This window comes from Propithecus coquereli, unplaced genomic scaffold, assembly GCF_000956105.1.
Source record: "Propithecus coquereli isolate 6110/MARCELLA unplaced genomic scaffold, Pcoq_1.0 Scaffold295, whole genome shotgun sequence".
NCBI classification, from domain to species: Eukaryota; Metazoa; Chordata; class Mammalia; order Primates; family Indriidae; genus Propithecus; species Propithecus coquereli.
This window is the reverse complement of record NW_012148563.1, coordinates 1,945,315-1,966,998: the sequence shown is the minus strand read 5'-3', so window position 1 is coordinate 1,966,998 and position 21,684 is coordinate 1,945,315. Positions and strand designations below refer to the sequence as shown.

Genomic DNA, 21,684 nt, shown 5'->3' with positions numbered 1-21,684 from the left:
TGTTGTCACGGTTCTCAGACTTGTGGCTTCTGCACTTGTTGTATTTTTGGGTTCTGGTGACTTCCACCGAGCTTAATTAAGATTAGAAATTTCCATGAAACACTTACCCACATATAAAGTCTCTGTAAAGCTTTATTTCTTTCCCCACCTACTTTGAATATTTTTTTAAAAAGTGAAAGAAGAGGAAAAACTTACAAACATAAGGTTTAATATAGGAGAGCAAGGAACTTCCCGGTGGCTGCCAGGCAATGTGCCTTTGTGTTTCTGTGCTACGGCAGGCCGGTGTCCTCATCTTCCATCATGACAACCCTTCCTCCCCGTCACACTGCCAGAGGCAAAGCCGCCCCCTTTTCTTTCGAACCTCAGGGATGCCATGACTTGGCTTATTGCGTTTGACCGCCACAGTGAAGGCGGCTCACGGTACCACGACAACGGCACATCAGGCGAGGTGCTAGCCGGCGGGGCCTGGCCGCTAAGTCCAGGTCGTGTGGGATCTCAGGAGCCAGTGGGTGGCTTAGAACCATCAGCGGCTGCCTCTGTAAAGCACCCTGGTCTGGCATTCAGAAAATCGCCCCGTCTTGCCAGAGCCCCTTGGTCTTGGTTAGCAAAAGTAGCGTCCGAACTAAATCATGCTTTCAATCACGAGAAATCACATGCCTCTTTTCCCCTTTCTAATATGCGCCAGGGTCTTTTTTTTTTCCCTTCTCAATTTTAATAAGCAAATCGTACCACCATCTTATCCTGATATGTTCCTTTTTAAAAGCTGTATATCACGTTAATGGAAGTGTTTACTGCTGGGAATATTTTCCATGTACAACGATCTGTAACCCTCTTATCTCAACTAGTTGCACGTTATTAGTTCACATCCAGTTCAATTTATAAATTAACAGAGGTGCCATTTGTCTGTACAAAAATCAATGCATATTTATGAACTTCTTTTATTCAAATAGATTTTCACACATCTTATCTAAAGACACAATACAGAAGCCTGTGTAACTTGGGCAACGTGGCCCAGGAGTGGCTGAGACCCGACACATCCACCTTGGCAAAAGGACATAAAATATCTCTTATGTTCGGAAAAAATAGCCTTTTATGTATTTACTCGGTTTACCGAATGTACTCAAAATGCTATTATTAGCTGAATTTGTGATTTCCTTTTGAATTTCTGAGTTATTCTTATTTATTTTTTCCATTTTGTTTTTGCACCAAGGAGACTGCAGTCAAATAATACTCAGCAACTGATTTCCTCTCTTTGGACTGAAAAATTAAACAGATACTAAATTATGACAGTGAATTTAGAAAGGAGGGCTCCAAGGGCTTGAAAGAACATGTCTGGGATAATATGATGCTTCTAAGAGTATTGCAATCACATCGTGGCAATCACCGGAGCGTGCCGCGTAACTACCTCCTCGGCTAATATGCTTTCTTCTCGGTGATGACTAATCATGTTCTATTAAACAGCGGTAATGCTGCAAGAACTCAACTATACAAGTGTAATGAAGCCAGTATTCTCCCTGGACAGATTAGCTACAACTGATTTGACACATACCATCATAGGGGCTTCAAACCTGACAAACTCTGTGCTTGCCTCTGATTTATGCCGTCAAGCTCCTCGGAGAAGAGATGAAATCCAAGTGTTCCGTTTGGTAGAGGTGAAATGTACTGATGTGCTTAACTGCCGGTTAAGGAAAGTTGCCCCTTCTCCTTGTTCCTCACCTCCTCTCCCCCTCGAGTCCCCGTCCCTTGTGCCACCAGGACAAGGGTCCCGCACCGTGTGCTATCATCGAAGAACCAAGGCCCCGTCGGTCTCTCCTGTTTGTTGTTTAGGGGAGTTTATGAAAAGGGATCGATTCTGCAGCCTCCTGGCCTCCTCTTTGCCCTTTGAGGATGTCCGGGCTTTGTGATTTCGTTTTGGGTGAGAGTGGGCGGGTGGGTGGGAGGTGACCACCAGGAACAGTGAGGGGATGCGACGGGACTCACGTGCTGCAACTTCCAGTGCGCGGCGAGGCTGCCGCGTCCCAGGCCTGGCGGGGTGGTGGGTGGGCACGGCTGCTCCTCAGATGATGGTGGGCACCCTCCCGCTGCTGTTGTTCCGGTTATTGTTCTTCCTGGACAGGTTGGGGGTGGCCATGAGCACGAAGCGCTCGTCAGGGCAGCCGTACTGCAGCAGGACGTCGATGCACTCCTGGCTGGAGGCCTGCCGGGCGTAGGCCAGCGCCGTGTTCCCGTGGGCGTCGCGGGCCATGACGTCCACCCCGTACTGCGGAGGCAACAGAGCCCAGGTTAGCATCATGGGGTCTGACGGAGGGAGGGGCAGGGAGCTTCCTCTGGGCCCCTGCACTTGGTGGCCTGTGCTCCGACAGGGACTGCTGGGGCCGGCTACAGTAGGAGTGGTGGGGACCCAGGACCAGCCAGTGCTGGAGGCACAGCCTGGCCCCCCGTCAGGGCATTCTTTAAGGGAAAAACATACTTTTCTCAACTAAAAGCCCCTCCTTTGTGCAATATCAACGAATCAAGGATAACTTTAATTTTGCTATTTCTATTTTGACTTTCCAATTGTAAAAAGAATATAAATCACTTCTTTTTTTATCTCAGAGGCAATTCATTTTATTGTAGAAAATACATAAGCAATGCATAAAAGCATAAGAGAGAAAAATCACCTATAATGTTGCCATTCAGAGATAACCTTTGTTAATATTTTAGTGTGTTTTCTTTTAATGGGTTTTCTCTGAATCTAAATGTATGTGTGCATAATTGAGATAAAACTATACAAGTCGTTTTAACCTTTCCTTTTTTTTTACTGAACACTGTACTGTGATCATTTTCTTACATCATTAAAAATGACTCAAAAGCATGACACATAATAGCTATCTAGTATCCCACCACACGAGCATAATTCAGTCACTCTGTCCTCAAATGCTGCACATTTTGTCCAAATATTGTCATTGGTAGAAATAGTGCCCTGATATATATCCTCACATCAAATCTTTCTCAGGATCTCTGATCATCAGAGAGATGATTAGGAGGAGGAAACGCTCGGTTAAAGTACACAACATTTCTAAGTTTCTTGCTCATGGAAAGGGTGGATTCACCCCCGTTTCCGCCGGCTCACACTGTAAGGGAGTCTCAGCGCACGCTCTACGGCCCCGAGCCATCGAAGGAGCTCTCCGCCAATTTGATAAGGAAGGACGGCCAGCGATTTGTCGCAGGCAGAACTATGCCCCCGCTCCCCTCGCCATTCGCACGGTGAAGCCTCACACCCAGCACTCTCGAAAGCGATTATATTTGGAGATGGGGCCTTTAAGGTGGCAGGTAGGGTTAAACGAGGTCTTAAGGGCGAGGCCCTGATCCTACAGGGCTAGCGCCCACGTAAGAAGAGGAAGAGGCCCGGGCGTGGGTGCAGAGGAAAGGCGGGAAGGGCCATGTGAGGACACAGGGAGAGGAGCCATCTCCAAGACACCAACCCTGCCGGCACCTTGACCTCGAACTTCCAGCCTCCAGAACTGTGAGAAACAACTGTCTGTTGTTTAAGCCACCTGGTCTACGGTGTTTCGCTGTGGCAGTCCTAGCAAACTAACCGCAGTTGTTATCTAATCTGTATCACACCATATGCATGACGAGTGCGCCAACGTGCGCCACGTACCCAGATCAGGAGCTGCGCCAGGACCACGTTCCCCTTGCGGCAGGCCAGGTGCAGCGCCGTGCGGCCGTCTCCCTCCCCGCAGGTCTCGTTCACCTCGTCCCGGGAGCCGTGCGCCAGCAGCAGGATGACCGTCCGCAGGTCCTCGTCGGCAGTGGCCCGCAGCAGGTGCTGGCCCAGGGACAGCTCTGTGCACGGCAGTGGGGCCAGGAAGAGCTTCTGCTCGTACTTGGCCCGGATCCACCGCTCCTTCTCTTCCCTGCAAGAGCCACCAGACAGGTGTGGTCACCATTGGCAGGAAAACCCGGGCCACAGCCCCCGCCTGCGTGGCCAGCAGGCACTCAGAGGGAGGCAGGTAACTGGAGATAAGTGTCTTCCCTGGCACAAGGGAGTCCCCAGGGATGCAGCTAATCCATGCTCACAAAGTGGCGTCCTCACCGCAGCCCAGCACCACCTGGGAACTTACCAGAAATGCAGGTTCTCCACCCCCACCCCCAACCTTCCCCGACCCCCAGCAAAATCAGAACCTCAGGGGGTGTTTTAAAAAGCCCTACAGGCTCACGCCCGTAATTCCAACATTCTGGAAGAGGTGGGAGGGTTGCTTGAGCTCAGAAGTTCAAGACCAGCTTGAGCAAGAGCGGGACCCCATCTCTCCTAAAAATAGAAAAATTAGCCGGGTGTCGTGGCACGTGCCTGTAATTCCAGCTACTCAGGAGGCTGAGGCAGGAGGATGCTTGAGCCCAGGAGTTAGAGGTTGCAGTGAGTTATGATGATGCCACTGCACTCTACCTAGGGTGACAGAGCAAGACTCTGTCTCAAAAAAAAAAAAAAAAAGCCCTGCAGAGGCTTCTGATACCCAAGGTAGGAGAACCACTGATCTAAGGCTCATGGCCTCAGAGTTCTCGATTTCTTTTGCTTTTAGTGCAGAAGCTGTGGCCTTGGGTCAGTGGTTCTCACACCTCCCATGCATCGGAGAGACAGGGTGCAAGGACAGCCTCCATAGGCCGACAGCTCAGTTTTACTATAAGCAAGAAAAATTGTGAGTCGGGATTAAAGGACATTTGGCTAGAGTCTGGGGGCAGGACAGTCGGAGGGCCCCCCCCACCTGGGGGTGACGTGTGCTCTTAGCTCATCCGCCTGCGATAGGAGGGTGTGTGATCTCCCCGGGGTCTCCGAACACTTTCAGTTGAAGAAACATGGCCAGAGACCCACCCTGGAAAGGCAGAAACTCCAACGGGGAGGTTTGGAAAAGAGACACAAGCTAAGTCCAGTCACTGCATGCGCATCTGTCATCTCTCAGGACACCTGGGAAAGGCTTAAGTGCAGGTGGCAGGATGTCACAAAGCCCTCAAATGACAATGAACAGCCAAGTTTTCTGAGGGAAATTGTTCCAGGGTGTAGGAAACAAGGCAGGCGGCCCCCCAAGGCCAGGGCTGAGCAGGGGCACAGAGGAGAGGATAAGGCTGGGGACAGGGCCGGGTAGGGGCAGGGGTGTGGACAGCAGAGATGATGGCAGCCGCCCCCGCTTCCCCTGCATGACCCAGCCGGGACTGAGCATCCACAGGTCAGTGGGTGTGATAACCACTCCATCCCCGGGGGTCTAAAGAGGACAGGGACCCTGCATATGACATCTGGAGGGAGGGCTGAGGAGAAAGGGGGCCAGGATGGGATGAGAAACTCAAGAAAGAGAGCAAGAGAAACCGACAGCAAGGCGTGTTTACGTTGACCCGGAGCAGGGACCCTGGGCAAGCTGCTCCTAGGCTCTGTGGCTGCTCAGGATGGCTTTTGGTTCTAGTTTCTCAAAAAAGGATGTGAGATGGCCAGGCGCGGTGGCTCACGCCTGTAATCCTAGCTCTCTAGGAGGCCGAGGCGGGCGGATTGTTTGAGCTCAGGAGTTTGAAACCAGCCTGAGCAAGAGCGAGACTCCGTCTCTACTAAAATTAGAAAGAAATTAATTGGACAACTAAAAATATATAGAAAAAATTAGCCGGGCATGGTGGCGCATGCCTGTAGTCCCAGCTACTCGGGAGGCTGAGGCAGGAGGATCGCTTGAGCCCAGGAGTGTGAGGTTGCACTCCAGGCCCAATAACAGCTGAGAACCACTATCTGTAAAAAAAAAAAAAAAAAAAAAAAAAAAGGATTTGAGAGGTACTGAAAACTCAGCAGTCCCCAAGACTCAGCAGCACTGATAGGAAAAGGGGGGAGGAGTGGGGGAGCAAGAAATTTAAAAAGAACAACGTGAGATTTTACAAGTAGCTCTTGAAATTTTGCAAGCGGCCAGGGAGCAGAGCCGGCAGGGTGTGCTCCTCGGCCGGGCAGATGCTTTCTGATGAGGATGATGAAGAAAAGAGAGAAAAGCCCGCCATCCGAGAAGGGGCTGTGATTACCCACAGAGACCGAAATAATACACTGATTCTCAATTGCCCTCTCCTAAAATCCAGAAGTTTCTCCAGGGGAGTAATCAGAGTACATAGCTACAAACGGCACGGAGAGATCACTTAGGGCTTCCACGAAAGTCTAGAAAGAAAACTCATTACCCGTGACATTTCTGCTTCCGAAGCACAGAGGAAAAGCGTTGTATACACCTTTTACCCGTGTTTACACTGCTCCCGGTGATCCAGTGTCGGGTTAGCCCTAATCTGTTTTTAAATACTTAGGCAAACAAATTCTTCCAGGAGTAAATCTGCATTAGTTTTGCTTCACTTCCTGGTACATGGGAGTGACCCCAGAGTGACCCCCGACTCTTTTCATTCGGAGATTTCCAGGACAAACACCGGGCTGCAGCTGAGAACTGACACACTGGCACCCACAAATGCAGCGGTGGGCGCAGCCCTCGCGCCCCACTCGGCAAAAACACGTGCGCCCAAGTGCTGGCCATGTCTGAGAAATGCCAGTTAGAGAGAAAGACCAAAAACAAAAGAACAGCAAAAAGCGGTTTTGATGATATTTTTCGAACTTTACCTAAAATGTATTAAATGTTTGTTAATGCATTTCATAAATCACAGGAGAGGAAGAGCAAAACGTGAATTAAATGAAAAGGGATGGTCGTGAAGATGTCCAGATTTTCAAGTTCCGATTAGCTAACTCTCATTTTTTGGTAGGCATTAAAATCATAACTGCTTTATTCTGCTCCGATTGATTTTAATGGTCATTGCTAAATCATCCGGGGATAAACCCGAGAATTTACATAGTAACTACAGTCCTAACTGCAATTATTCAATTTTCTTTTTCTCATTCAAATACTCCGGCCAAAGAATGAGTACAAAACCACAGCTCTTGCGCCCTTTGCTGTCACCCGCGTGTGCTCTGGGGACTCTGTCCGGGTCTGGTCACCCGGGGGCAAGCCCATCTGAAGGGACTGAAACCAACACACGTCTGAATGAGCCGTTCTTTGCTTTTAGAAATCGGTCCTGTTTATAATACATAATAAAGGTGAGTCCAGGTTTTGTGGAGCTGAAAATGTATACTATTTTGGGAGCCTTCTTTAAGAGGAAAATTGAAATAGTATGTACATGAAATTAAAAAGAGGGCCTGGGAGAAGGCGGGACAACAGGAGGGGCCCAGGCCTGGGCTTCCTTAGCCTCGTGGCTCCCGATAAGAGAAGGAACAGATTGCTCACATGGGTTTGAAAACCCGAGTCTACAACTCAGATACAGAAACGGGCTTGATATTGGTAACTGTTACCCGGGAATTCTGCAGGGATAGGAGACAAGGGCCAAGTCCCTGGACAGGCTTCTTGGCGGGGCCTCCCCTTGCCCCACATCCGCGTGACCCCTCATGTTTCCCCAAGGACGCCCCCAGGTCTGTTCCTGTGGCTCTTATTACCTGACAGAACCATGGCTCTTCACCCAAACTTCGTGTGCTACTTAAAAACAGAAGCTCTCAATGCCGACTTCTGGGTCCTTTGGGGCTGCAATATTTCAGTGTGTTTCCAGACACCAGGACGTGGCCAGAAAGCTCTGGGCAGCCCCTGGGCTTCGTGTCTGTGTCAGAAGTGACCCTTCTTAGCAGCTGAAATCCAACTGGTATGAAAACAGGACTCAGACATGGGCACTGGGGTTTTGGGGTGCTCATTCAGCACCCCCCCGTCCATGTTCAACCACTTGCCATGACCTAGAGCCCATGTCCTGTGGCCGCTGCCCGACCTGACAAACGGGGTGGGGGGAGGTTAGCTCTGTGCACTTTCTGCAGGGGCCAGAGCACGGGAAATAAACTCTCCCACGGATGCCGGGCTAAAGGCTGCGGTGTTCAGCGTTAGAGAGACTGGGGTTTACATGTCTGCTTTTTCCTCCTTAGTGGTGGACTTTCACTTTTTTTTTTTTTTTTAGAGACGGGGTCTCACTCTGTCACCCAGGCTGGAGAGCAGTGGTGCAATCACAGCTCACAGCAGCCTTGAATTGCCAAGCAAGCCTCCCATCTCAGCCTCCCGAGTAGCTGGGACCACGGGCGTGTGCCACCACATCCAGCTGACTTCACCTTTCTAATAATTTCTTGGACCCCTCCTCTCCTCATCTGTAAAATGGGTACAGCAACATCCACACCAGCCAGGGCTGTTTTGGGATTTGAGATCATGCATTTGGATGATGGGCTGGCCAGAGCAGTTCCTCTGCAGATAGGAGCTGTTGGTGTTATGACTGAAGAGCATAACGTCTCTGATAATTCAACATCAAGGTCATGTGTGCAAGAGCCCACCACGGGGTGGTCTGTGTGCTGGTGGTGCTGGTGGCATGGGGCTGGGTGCCAAAACACCTGCTGGGTGCTAGAGGTTTCTAAATCATGGCTGTCTGGAGATAAGACCCTCACAGGACTTTGTGGTCAGCATGGTGAGGTGGGTTGCTCTTGGCCAGGGGCCTTGACAAGACCACTGGCATCTTGTGTGCTCCCCTAAGGGTGCAGAGGGCACCAAGACACTGCAGTAAGTGGGGCATGGCTGGTTTAAATGACCCATGGCTGTCAGAGTTGCTGGGGCAAGGTCTGGTCAGCCCCTGCCCACAGCCTTGAAATGTTTGAAGGCTTCTTGCATGTTATAGACCGAATTGTGTCCCGCAAAATCCACATGTTGAGGCCCTAACCCCCAGTGAAGCTGGACGTATAGATGGGGTCTCCAGGGAGGTAATTAAGGCTAAAAGAGTCCATGAAGGGAGCCCCTAATTCAATCAGGGCAGGTGTCCATATAAGCAGAAGAGACGCCAGATCTCTCTCTGCGTGCACACGAGGACATGAGGACATGAGGACACGGTGCAAAGCCACCATCTGCAATCCGGGAAAGGAGGCCTCACCAGAAACCAACCCTGTTGGTACCTTAATCTTGGACTTCCAGCCTCCAGATCTGTGAGAAATCAATTTCCCTCCCTGATGCCACCTAGCATGTGACATTTCGCGGTGGCAGCCGAGCCGACTAACACACAGGACAGCCGCATCCTTCCTCATTCCTATCTGGCTTCTGCACACACAGGTACCGTGTGAAAGACGGACACTCTGACAATGGTTTATTTTCCACGAAAACACCCCGTCTAAGACCATTCGCCCTAAGCAACCCTGACACCAAAGCGCCAACACTCGGACTGTTACCGTGGTGTCCCGGTTTCACTTCTGGGATCCTGGCTAGTCTTGGCCGGGGCTTTCATTTCCCCAAGGAAGGCCAGTTCAAGAGCAGCGGAGCCGGCAGTAGATCACCTCACCTCATTCCAATCCCCTGGAGGACCACTGTTCACAGCCTCTGTTAGCTAATGAGCTAAAAAATGAATTATTGGCACAGCCTGCCATCAGCAGAAAGGAGGGGGCCCCGCTCCCCATCTGATCCGGTGCTGACACACCTTTAAATAAATCAGCTGCAGGAGAGCAAGGGAAAACCAGGGACGGGCAGCTAATCAGAAGAAGGACTCGGACCCAGTCCCCCCAAATAAAAAGAAAAGCTACATCCAAAGGTGCCGCAGTAAATAGTTTTTTCTCTTCCTGCCTAGAATGAAACCCCTTCTGTAGGAGGCCCTCCACCTCCTCCGGGCCACCGCAGGAAACTGCCTGGCGCAGTTACAGGGCCATCCTGGGCAGAGCACCAGACCTGGGGTCCGACAACAGGGGGGGCCGGGCACAGGAGCTGGGAGCCCTCTGGGTTTTCCGGGCTCCGCTGGGCTTGGAGACGGACGCTCTGGCACTGCAGCCTGACGGGCTGTGCCACACCTGACTATAAGGGCTGGTAACTTGGCCAAGGTGGGCTCCGTGTGCCCACCCCAAATACTATTCCCTTGGACACACCCCATCTGACACCTGCAGATTTAGTGCTGGCCAACTGCGGGCACCAGGAAATACCACGGGGCCAGCTGACAAGGTGCAATCTCCATGTGAGAGGAGTGCTTAGTGTGACGACAGCAACTGGCTTTCCTGATCTTTCCTGATTAGCACGACTCTTAGAAGGACGCTCGAGCGTGTATATTTTTTAATAAACAAACTACACGTCAAATGCAGGGCACGATGCATATGTGACAGCAGAGTCCTGACCCTATTTTGGGAAATCGTGGCAAAAAGGAAAGGCTGCAGGGAAAGAGGGGTGGGCCAACTGTATTCCAAGTTTTAAAAGAGGGGGAAGGAGTCTGGCATTGACAGACACAGCCTTTCCTTCTTTGAAACGCAGCAAGAAGGAAGGGAGATTCAGGGAACTCCGCACCTCCCAGACTGCTCAGGGCTGCGGGATGAAGGAAGAGAGGCTCCCAGTCTGGCCCCAGCCTTACAGACGGGCCTGGGGACAGATGCGGCCGGCCGGCAGCTGGCTGGGCCGAAGCTCTCTTCTCTGGAAAAGGGCGGACGCTGCGTTCCCTTCGACCTGCACGGGCACCAGACAGAGGGAGCAGGAGGGTGGGTCGGGATGGAAATGCGCATTTACGTTTGCAAAAGAAACCTTGCAAGGTCAGGGTTGTGGGGGGAGAGAGCTGTATTCCGATCTCTGCGGCAAGGACCCAGGGGTGGAGCCGATCACCAGGAGCAGGCTGCGCTGGGAGATGCACCAGGGCGAGACCAGCCGCTTGACAACACTGCCTAGGACGATGGGGACAACCATCGCCGTGATGGTTTATCTGTCCTCAAGTGACGGGGGAGAGGGGGATGGCATGGGAAGAGCTGTGTGTTCCCAACGCTTTCACTTACACAGAACTGGGACGGGTCCTTTCTCGTCCCAGCGTGTGGGACACCGCGGCGGGGCTGCCTTCCCTGCGAGAATTCATCAGGACGCCGCCCTCGACAAAGGCTGCTCTTTCACCACTGCTGCCTCTGAGTGTTTGTGTCCCCCCAAAGGCATTTACTGACATCATAACCCCCAAGGTGACGGTATGAAGAAGTAAAGAGGCCTGGCGGGGATCACGAGCCCTTCCCCCCAGGGGAGGACACAGTGACACAGCACCATCTGAGGCAGAGGCCAAGTCCCACCAGACAACAACTCGCTGGTGCCTTGATCCCGGACTTTGTGGCCTCTGGAACTGCGAGCAACACATTTCTATGCTGCAGAAACTACCCTGTCTAAGGGATTGTGCCATAACCGCCCCAAAGGACTGAGACAATAATAAACCTAAGCCGTTCGCGTCGTTCGTGCACCTTTGTTTACAATGCTACATGAGCCAAGTGGTAGGTTTTTGATCCATGGACGTTGTTCATATAAAAGAGAAGAGTCACTACGAAAATAGCCAGACTCTGCTATTCGGACTAGGAAAATATCAATGCTGTTCATAGCCGATGCTTACTAAGTACTTATGACGCACCCGATGGGCTGAGTCTGTGGTACAATCATCTCATTTAATTTTGACAATGCCTAGTGAGGCAGGTCCTACTGTCACCCCTATTTTAGAGAAGGTGAGTCGTAAGGAGGTGATAGCCGAGTGGCTGGCCACCGTGGCACTGTCTGACTTCTTCCTCTGGGCTCTGCTGCCTCCGAAGCAGGAAGCTCATTCCTGTGTGCACGGCCACCACCCGGACTGCGGGATCCAGGCGGATCCACGGCACCGCTCTGCCCACTTTCTCCTTCCGGCTGTCGCAACACTTGGTTCTGTCCCTGGCAAAGGGTTAGGTGCGATTCGCTTCTGAGAGAGAATCTAGAGCTGCACTACCAACGGGGTAGTCGTGAATTAAACTTTGATTAGGTTCAAATTAAGTGAAATAAAATAGGACAAAAGCTCATCTCCTTTAGACACGTCCCACACGTTGCAAGTGCTCAACACAAACACGTGGCTGCAGCTGCCACCGTGGGCTGCCCAGGTCCACACCACGTCTGTGGCTGCTGATCTGGACACGTCCACCACTGCAGAGGACGCACGGATCTGGATGACCTGACAGTTCTTACCTCTGCTTTTCTTCCTTGCAAAGATTACTTGTAGGCTGACTATAAATAATAATAATAATAATCATTAAAGAATTATAGAATGAAGAGAAAGGAAATCACTAATTTGGGGGAAAAAACTGAGGGACACAGCAAATGATACAGGTGCCAGTACCCACGACAGAAGGGTATGTGGTCCCTGGGAGCCAAGGTTTGCCAGGCATCCCGGTCCTAGAGCAAACCTTGGTCACTGCTGGTGGCATCATCACGTGTGCACTGGCAAATCCTGTCATCGGTGTTGACCAGCAAAGCGTGGGCAAGACCCTCAGGACACCTGGGTGGAGGGAGAGTCACACCTAGACACCACCACCTTCCAGAGAGAGATGCCATCTTGATGCAAGGCCCGTTCTTCGTTGCTCCTGCATGGAGGGCTGCAAAGACGTGGGCACACTGAACTGCCGTCGGCTGCGTTCTGGGCCTGGCAGGTGGGCTCAGCACACTGCCAAGGGGTGATAGGGTTAATGGGATGGATTCCCAGAAAAGAAAGTTTTTTTTACAAACAACCACAAAGCTTCTGATTGGCTTTCAACACTATCTCGTGGCAACCTAGGAGACCAGTCAGCAGGAACAGGGACCTGGGAGTGGACGCCCAGATGCCCGCTCAGTCCTCGGGGTCCCACTATCTGTGGCAGAGCCAAGGACATTTTGGGGTGGCGTGAAAACCGTCTCTCGGTGGTTTTGTCATCGGCCCTCAAATCGCCACAAATGTGGCTTTCTGAACACTCTTATAAAATACTGAGCACGAAGCCACAGCCTTTCCCGAAAGTCCACTCCACGTCCAGTCTGATGCGCTCATTTTTATGGGAACCCCTCCCCCTCAAATGTTAAAAGGCCAAGAAGAAATTTGTTTTTTGTGCCTGTCACTTGTCACATTGCTCCTGTTGGAAATATCTTTTTTTTTTTTTCCCTCCCACACATTGGAGAGGATTTTTCAACCTGATTTTAAGAGATTCTGCACCGAAATGCATGGGAGAGGGGAACACCCTTGGGGCTCGGAGAAACTGGAGGAGACAGGCAGGGTTTGAAACACAGAGAGGAGGACAGGAAGGCAGAAGCAGGAGAGAAAAGAAAGCTAGCAGCAAGGAATTTCCAAAGTGCTTCCTGCCTCAAGCAAAACAGGAACTGGGAGGGGAGGCATGGAAGAGAGCGCTGGAACAATGTCAGGGAGAGAGAGGGGCTTCCTCTCTCGGCAGGGGAAGACCCTGGCCCGCTGCAAGCTGAGCGCCGAAGCTGACCCCGCCTCGCACCTCCCCGCCTCGCACGCATGCCTTCTCCCGCAGCGTTGCTAGGGGGTCAGGCCTCGGGATAGAGCGCGGACAACAAAGACCGATGGATATTTATTCCTTAATTACTGAAAGCTTTTAAGGAGCTGGCCACTGTAAATCCCGCGTGCAAGGGAGCAGGAGCAGCGGACAAGGATTTATGCTCATGGGGCAAAGATAAAATAAATATCCCGCCTGACTTCTGATCAATACTATGAGTGTTTTTGCCAACCTGCAGGGTGTTTTATGAGCACGGAGGAACAGAACAGGATCATTATTAATTAAATAAAGTCAACCATATTAGGCTTATTACTTCTGAGAGTTGCAGTTAACCGTGCCCGGCCGCAGGTGCGGGGGCCCCGGCAGCCCCGCGGGTTGAGGATGCTCCGGTGCGCAGGTGCTCAGGTGCTCCAGCCCAGCGAGGTTTTCATTGCTGCACTGCCCTGGGCCGCCCGCTCAGCCTGGGCCAGCCAGCAGGTATCTGGGTAAGGAGGCTCATCACCTGAGCTGAGTGTGGTCTCATCCCTTATCGCAGTTGCAGGCTGAGACGCGGTGGCCCTGGTGGCTTTGCTGTCGTTAGCACTGGGCCCCTCCCAACACCTGCCTGGTGGGTATTGACCAGGCCAAGCAGAAAAGTGTCCCAGATACAAGCAATAATGCAAACGCAACATCATTCGGCTGAAGTTTTGAGGCAACCTACGGGATGTTACTCGGAAGCAGAAAGCAGCACGAGGAGATGCTGGGCCGGGTCATCAGCCCATGCTGGCCTGGGAGTGAGGAGACACCCACCCGGCCCAGCAGCTCGAACCCCGCCAAGGGCTCACAAAGCACACAGCATGCAGAAGGGGCCCAGGACTCTCTGGGCAGGGACATGGCTGGCCACGGGGCCCTGGGCAGGGCACCCAACCTCTCTTTGGCCTTGGTTTCCCCTTTAGAGAGGCCAGATGATCCAAGTGCCCATTGTTTCTGGTGTCTCAAGTCCCACAGGAGGATCCGCTGGGGCGGTAAAGGCAGAACAGGAGGCACTTGCTGCCCCTGGGGCACAGGAGAACTCCTGTCAGCGTGAGGTTCGAGCTGCTGGGCCCGGTGGGTGGCCTTCCTCTCGCTGGGCACGCTCAAGGGAAGGCCTCCCTGACTTTTCCGTTTGGACGAACCTGTAAAACATGTGACACACCAAGGCAGCCAGCCCCAGCCCCAGCCCCCATAGTCCTCCCTCCTGGATCCCAGCCAGACCTTGACTGGTCCTTCTGGCCTAATCCTGAGTGACCTGCAGACGCCATTCTGCTGCCATTAGCACCGTGACAAGCCCAAGTGGAATGACCAGCACCTGGTCCTCCAAGAGTCTCACCCACCAGCCTGCCATGGTGACCCCAACTGCTTGCTCTGACTCCATTCACGGGAAATTTGCCCCAGAATGAAAGAATTTGCTCACATTAATCCTCTCGACCCTGGAATCACAGCACGGCCCCCAGAGCCCAACCTTCTCCAGCCCTTTAACTGTCCCCTTGGGAAGCTGCCAGGGTGGAAGGCTGGGAGCATCCCTGACACAGGGAGCACAGGGTCTGGCTGGATCACACGCGCAGCGGCGACGCACAGGTGCCCGGTGGCCCAGAGCCCTGTGCCCTGCTGCACTACACATTTACACCTGGAAACCGAACAGAGCGGATGTCCTGAAGCTCAGCACCCAAAAGGCTGCGGCCCGCAAGCCGAAGGGCAGGGAGGAAACAGTTATTTGCTACGGTGCAAGGTGCACGGAGGGGGAACGAGGAGTGCTATGGACTGAACGTTCGTGTCCCCGCCCCTGATGCTTATGTTGAAGTTTAACCCCTGATGTGGTGGTACCTGGATTTGTAGACCTTGGGAGGTGACTGGGTTCTAGGCAGAGCCCTCGGGAATGGGATTTGTACCCTTCTAAGATGATCCCTTCCACGTGAAGATACAGCAAGAGACGCCTGTCTGCGAGCCAGGAAGAGGGGCCCGCACCAGAAGCGGATCCGCCGGCACCTTGATCTTGGACGTCCTAGGCTTCCGAAGTGTGAGGGAAATATTTCTGTTGTGCAAGCCACCCAGTCTTGTTACAGCATCTTGTGACCACAGCCAGAACTGACTGAGACCAAGTGCCAAGGCCACGCTGTCCTCCTCCCTGCCCTCAGTCTCCCTGCCCTGCCCGTCTTTCCTCCTTTTCTGGCTATCACGTTAAAAGTGAGGTCGATCATGAATGCTTGTATGGCTCTGTTCTTAATTTTAAAACAGGTAAGTGGGATTTTTATACTTCTCCATTCAGACCAATCAACCACTTTGCATGACTCTAACTCCTTTTCCTTGTAGGTGGCCCTGGTGGACGACACCTTCCTGCTGGCCTGGAGGCTTAGGAGGCGAGTCCCCATCTCTGCTTCCTCGAGTGACAGCGTGTCTTCCCTCACCTAGACAGAGGGAAGGAACCCAGCCGCGTCTTCCTGCCCAGCAGCCAGAAAGCCAGTCTCTCCTGACGCTGCAGTGCTGGGGCAGACTTGGTGGGCTCGGGCAGAGCAGCAGCGCAGGCTGAGACGGGCACCCATGGGCTCTGCTCTGGCCCCAGCAGGGCTCCTCCACTGGTCTTTGTAACCTGAGTCTTTGTGGCCTGAGTTGGATTTTCTAAGTGGCCAAAGTATGGTGGCTTCACGGGATTCTGGTGGTGGGCCTGACCCTCACAGCCCTGTCACCACGGGAGGCAGAGAAGGGACAGTCAGAGAAGGCACGAGGTGCGTGCAGGGGGTGATTCTGTGGGGGCAGACATCTCGGGTACTGGGCGAGGGCCCCGGATTCACCCCTGCTGCGAAGTTGCCTGGTGAGGCTGACGGAGCGAGGTCCCAGCCTGTCAGGAGCACAGCTTGGGTCCTGGGGATGGAACAGGACAGGCGCTGGAGGCTGGACTGCCCCGGGGAGCCGGCACCCCGCTTGTGTCAGACTGGCCGGGATGGGAACCATCTAGGGCCGGGCTGGAGCAGGCATGTGGCAAACTCGCAGGGAAGCCCTGCCCCAGAGGTCCTGCGGCCACTGCCCACGGCCCTCAACTTCAGTGCAACCAGAAGTGCTTAAGGTGTCTGATTGCCATAGCCCGGGTTCGATTTCTCCCTCAGATGCTGCATCGTGATCTCAGGCATCTGGGACTTGATTTCCTTATCTGAAAAATGGGGATAGGATCACCCACATCTCAGGGATATGTCGAGGACCAGAGGAGGTCGTGCATGTTGTGCGATGCCTGGTCAGCCCTCAGTAACACACGAGCAGGGTGGGGACAGGAGCCAGAGAGCATGGGGTGCTTACCGGGGGAAGAGGAGAAAAAGAAGATGGGGCTGAGGCCAGGGGGCCACCCCGCTGGGTCAGACTACACAGGCCGAGAACAAGGACCAGGAAGCACAGCTGCCCTCCTGGAAGCCACGCGCATGGGCTGGGTGTTCGGGGCTTCAGACGGGCAGGTAGCACCATACCCCACCCTGGGGGGACTGAACAGTGACCTTGGCTGGTAGAGTTTTGTCCTTTTTCTGGATGGTCCTGGGGTGAGCTGGGGCAGGGAACGGAACGGGACAGAGGCCGGGATTCGTGCTCTGTTATCAGAACAGAGCAGGGCTGTATCTCCTGGGCACCACGGTCAGAGCCAGGGCAGTAGCAGGAGCTGTCCCTGGAGATGGGGGCCCGGGAGGCCAGGTGCAGGGGGCAGGCGGAGGTGGGAGGTGGTGAGGGGCTTAGGGGGCTGCAACAATTTAGAAGTCTAATTTCTAAGAAAATGACTTTGGAAAAAATGTTACCCTATTAGAGAAAGGCAAAACACCCAGATTGTTCCAGAAGCAGCCAAGATATTATTTTTAATATTTCTCCCCATTTTCTAATTCATTGTAAATCAACACAATAAAACAAGGGAAATTTAAAGGGCTCCAAAGTCACGGCCCCTTCGCTCCCAACCTCTTAGTGTCTCTGAGCCGCTCTCCTCCCATCTTCCACTTGCGGACATATTTCACTCACTTGGAATTTAAGCACAGACACCTTTATCATTCTGCCCAAAGCTAGTTTTGTAAGTCAAGTTTGTGAATTCATAGGAAATCGCATGTGTTTGCACAGTAACAGAGCTAAGCTACACTAATCACGAGCAGTGGATGTTTCTATACTTCAACCTTAGAAAAAATGCGAAGAACTGTTTTAAAGCATAAATCCCGGTAACTCTGCACACAGGGAGAGAGCACCCGAGCCAGTGGAGTGAGGCGGTCTTAGATTCCGCGTAATGTGGCATGAAACGCGGCGGCACCTCGGCGGCACTCCCGGCTGCCCTGGTGGCAGAGCCCCCATCACAGAGAATTAAGTTCACCATAACAGCGGCTGATGTGATCGGCTTTGGAACATATCGCATCATAAACAGATCAGGCAAGAGAAATGGCCCTTTTCCTCCGCTTGGGATGCTGTAAAATGGATGCCCTCGCCGTAAGTGCACCGATGCCCTTTCAACGCCGGGGAGAGGGACGTCGAAGGCCTCTCCTTATGCAAAAGCCAGGGACAAGGCGCAAGGACTGCAGAGGCCCAAGCACAGCCCGCAGGCTCCTCAGAGACGGGCTGGCTGACTGGTCATTAAACAGGAGGGAGAGGAGGTCGCAGGCCACGGAGGGCAACGGTTTCTAGTAAAAAAGGCCAAGTGGCTTTAAGGACTCCAGTCTTTGGTGATGTTATTTTTTAAAGGCACAAGACTATTGATTCTGAACGATAAAGAGTTTTCTTAATGTAGTTTTCCTTTTAATCTGGGAGTGGGAGGGGATTGGAATCGTCACAATGGCCAAACAAAACAAGATCTTAGATTTTGAGAGGAGAAAGGCACTGGGCGTGGGGAGTATGCAAATGGTAATGACATTTAAAATTAATTTGCATTTTAACTTTTCTCAAAATATGAAAACGTGGAAAGGTGTTGAAAGAAGCTAATGGGAGGCCAGGTGTGTGGCTCACGCCTGTAATCCTAGCACTTTGGGAGGCCGAGGTGGGAGGATCACTTGAGCCCAGGAGTTTGAGGCTGTAGTGAGCTATGATGACGCCACGGCACTCCTGCCCGGGCAACAGAGTGAGACGCTGACTCCAAAACAGAAAACCAGGAAGCTAGTGGAGGAGGCCCGCAGTAGATCCCCGCACAGCAGCTCGGCTGACATATTCTCCATGGTGGGAACGGCCCGCCAGCAGCCGTTCACACGGCCCAGATGAATTCCATTCCAAGGTAACGACAACCGGAATTTTATGAAAGATCAGAAATCTTTTTTAGAGAAAACTCAACAAATGAATACCTACCTGCTTTTTCTTTCTCAACTAATCTTAAATGTTGAAAATATTGGACTCAAATCTACACATCCATCAGGGACTTCTTCCTAAGTTTGGCTGTGCGGTGGTGGAGCTGATGGTGCGAATGACTCAAGGTAAGGACATAAATTAATTCTCTAGCGTAAGGAAACCATTATTGCTCAACAACTTAAGCGAAATTTTTTCATTAAAATCACCAAACCTCTAACTGATGGGACCAGGAGGCAGACACTGGTCAGAGGTTTGATTTTCCGCAATCAACACGGTGTTTAACTTGCCCAGTGTCATTGACTTTGATGATGTGAGATGAAAACTCTGCGCTGAGCTTTTTGCAGGAGAGGGCGTCCGAGAAGACTGGCACAGTGGCGCCTCGGGAGCCCGCTAGCCCAAGGCATGGGCGCGGTCTCCGCAGCTGCACAAGCACAAGCTCTGGAGCTTGCTTTAATGTCCTGCTGTCGCCAACTTGAAATTTTGGTAATTGTTGAGCAGGGGCCTCACAAACTCTCCAGCTGGTCCTGGATATCCCAGTTGCTTTCAAGTATTGTGTGGCAAAGCTATGGCCAGTCGGCTGAGAAATGGCAGAAACACAAACCATGTAGTGAGGTTTTTGTAAAGCTAAAATTTTGAATTTGTAGAGGGCAGTTCTTCTGATGTTATGTCCTCCCTGACTTCTCTATGTTAAAATGTCCTTTTATGAAATGATGGGGACAGTGAATGATTTATTTAATGTTCTTGGCAAAATGAAGAACCAGCCACCCAAATATATTTTAAAACCTGACTTAACTGAAAAGCCCTGCCCACCCTACATCTTCCTGCGGAGAGGGTTCTGCCCAAACAGAGAGAAGCGGGCTGGTCCCTGTCTTAAGCCCAGGCTCCTTCCTCTCTATGATGTAATGCAGTGGTTGGTCCCCAGTCTTTTTGGCACCAGGAACCGGTTTAATGGAAGACAATTTTTTCCATGGACTAGGGGTGGGCGGAGGGGATGGTTTCGGGCTGATTCAAGTGCATTACATTTATTGTGCAGTCAAACCTCTCTGCTAATGATAATCTGTATTTGCAGCCACTCCCTCAGCGTGAGCATCATCACCTCAGCTCCACCTCAGATCATCAGGCATTGGATCCTCATAAGGAGCAACCTAGATCCCTCATATGTGCAGTTTACAGTAGGGTTCGCGCACCTATGAGAATCTAATGCTGCCGCTGATCTGACAGGAGGCGGAGCTCAGGCGGTGATGCGAGCGATGGGGAGTGGCTGTGAATACAGATGAAGCTTCGCTCACTCTCCACGACTCACCTCCTGCTGTGCGGCCCGGTTCCTAATAGGCCATGGACCGGTACTGGTCCTGGTGCTGAGGTCCCAAGCCCAGGGGTTGGGGACTGCAGCACTAGGATGTCTGAAAGACTTCAAAAAAGGTTTTTAGAAAAAAGACTTCATTGAGAAAGTCAATACTATTTTAAATGAATCAAAAATCTAGAATGTGGGAAAACTATGATGGTTCTTCAAATAATTAAACACGGAATTATCATATGATCTGGCAATCCTACCTCTAAGTATATACACAAAAGAACTGAAAGCGGACACTCGAATAGATATTTATACATCCGTGTTCACAGCAGCATTATTCACAGTAGCTGAAATACGGATGTAACCCAGGTGTGCTTTGATAGCTGCATGGATAAACAAAATGTGGTATATCCATACAATGGAATTTCATTCAGCCTTAGTAGGAAGGAAAGGAATTCTGACACAAGCTACAACATGGATAAACCTTGAGGGCATTATGCTAATGAAGTAAGGCAGACACAGAAAGACAAACACTGTAAGACTCCACTGATGAGTTACCGAGTCAAATTCACAGAGACGGAAGCGGAACAGTGGTTGCCAGGGTCTAGGGGAGGGGGCTAGTGGGAGATTGTATTTATTAGGCGCGGAGTTTCAGATTGAAGAGTCCCGGAGATGGATGGTGGTGACGGCTGCACAACACTGTGAATGTACTTAACGCCACTGAACTGTACGCTTAAAAACGGCTAAGATGATACATTTTAAGTTGTGTATATTTTACCACAATTTTTTAAAAAACCCAGAATCTGAGCACTCTTTTGTTCCCTCAAACGGACACCACTGTGTGCTTCTAAAGTTCCAAGCCAGCATTTTGATGGCCCACATTATTATACACAAGGAACTTAAAACTGACACAATGTTATTACCGACGACGGGTTCGGATCCTAATCCTGAAAGATGCAATCCCTATCACAACCCTGAATGCTGAAAAAAGCGAAGCACTTTATAAACGTGAAAGAAAATGGATTTCAACTGAACTCCCAAAACATAACGACAGATACGGAATTGGGTGTGATCAAGGCTTCTGAAACTGAATTTCAAGGTGTCACAATAAAGTTTGTTTTTTCCATTCAGCTCAGTGCATTTGGTGGAAAATTCAGATGAGTGGATCGGCCGCCTGATATGGCAGCGACAAAAACCTCAGTTTAAAAATGCGTCATTTGTCTGCATTGGCATTTCTTCCAGCTGGGGACATTCCAGGAGCTCTTAATGAATTAAAGCAGCATTTGCCTGATGAAGCCAGTGAAGTTACTGACTGGTTGAAAGTAATTATGTGCGTGGCAGGATAAGGCACTTACACAACGAAGGCGCTGTCTGATCACCAGTACTGTTTCTGCCAAATCTGTGGTCTGTATACGAGGGCATGTGGCATGGACTTCCAAATACCCAGAGCAACCCGGAAGCATGGCACGGAAGATGGACTTTGGCAGGAAATGCTCATGTTGGTGTGTATCAATCAAATCATAGAAGAATTTCAAAAAGAGCAGCGCAATGTAGAAAATGAATGTGAAAGTAATCTCCAAGGAGAGCCATGTCCTACAAGTAAAAAAGCGGGTTTTATTGTGATGTAAGACTCCAAAGTATAATTAATAATCATGAAGTCGTCCAGCTCTTATGGACTATCTCCGTGCAACTGTCCTTAATCTATCCCTGTAATACATTGTTCATACACTGAATTTTTTTTTTTTTAGTTTTTTTGAGGGGGTTCTTTTTCTCTTTTTAAGGTTTTTTTCACAATTTTAAATTGACAGCATTGTTTTTTACAAGT

At 51.2% G+C, this 21,684-nt stretch overlaps 1 protein-coding gene across 3 annotated transcripts in view; it reads right to left on the bottom strand.

Moving 5' to 3' along the window:
* Positions 1 to 909: 909 nt before the first annotated feature.
* AGAP1 (ArfGAP with GTPase domain, ankyrin repeat and PH domain 1) overlaps positions 910 to 21,684 on the bottom strand; it is a 544,117-nt gene continuing 523,342 nt past the window's right edge. For all 3 annotated transcript variants that reach the window (XM_012648855.1, XM_012648858.1, XM_012648856.1), the window contains 2 exons: positions 3,644 to 3,899; positions 910 to 2,260 (listed from right to left, as the gene is read on the bottom strand). In XM_012648855.1, the coding sequence (XP_012504309.1) occupies positions 2,057 to 2,260; positions 3,644 to 3,899 (460 nt within the window). In that variant the 3' untranslated portion in view covers positions 910 to 2,056. The remainder of the gene's footprint in view (positions 2,261 to 3,643; positions 3,900 to 21,684) is intronic.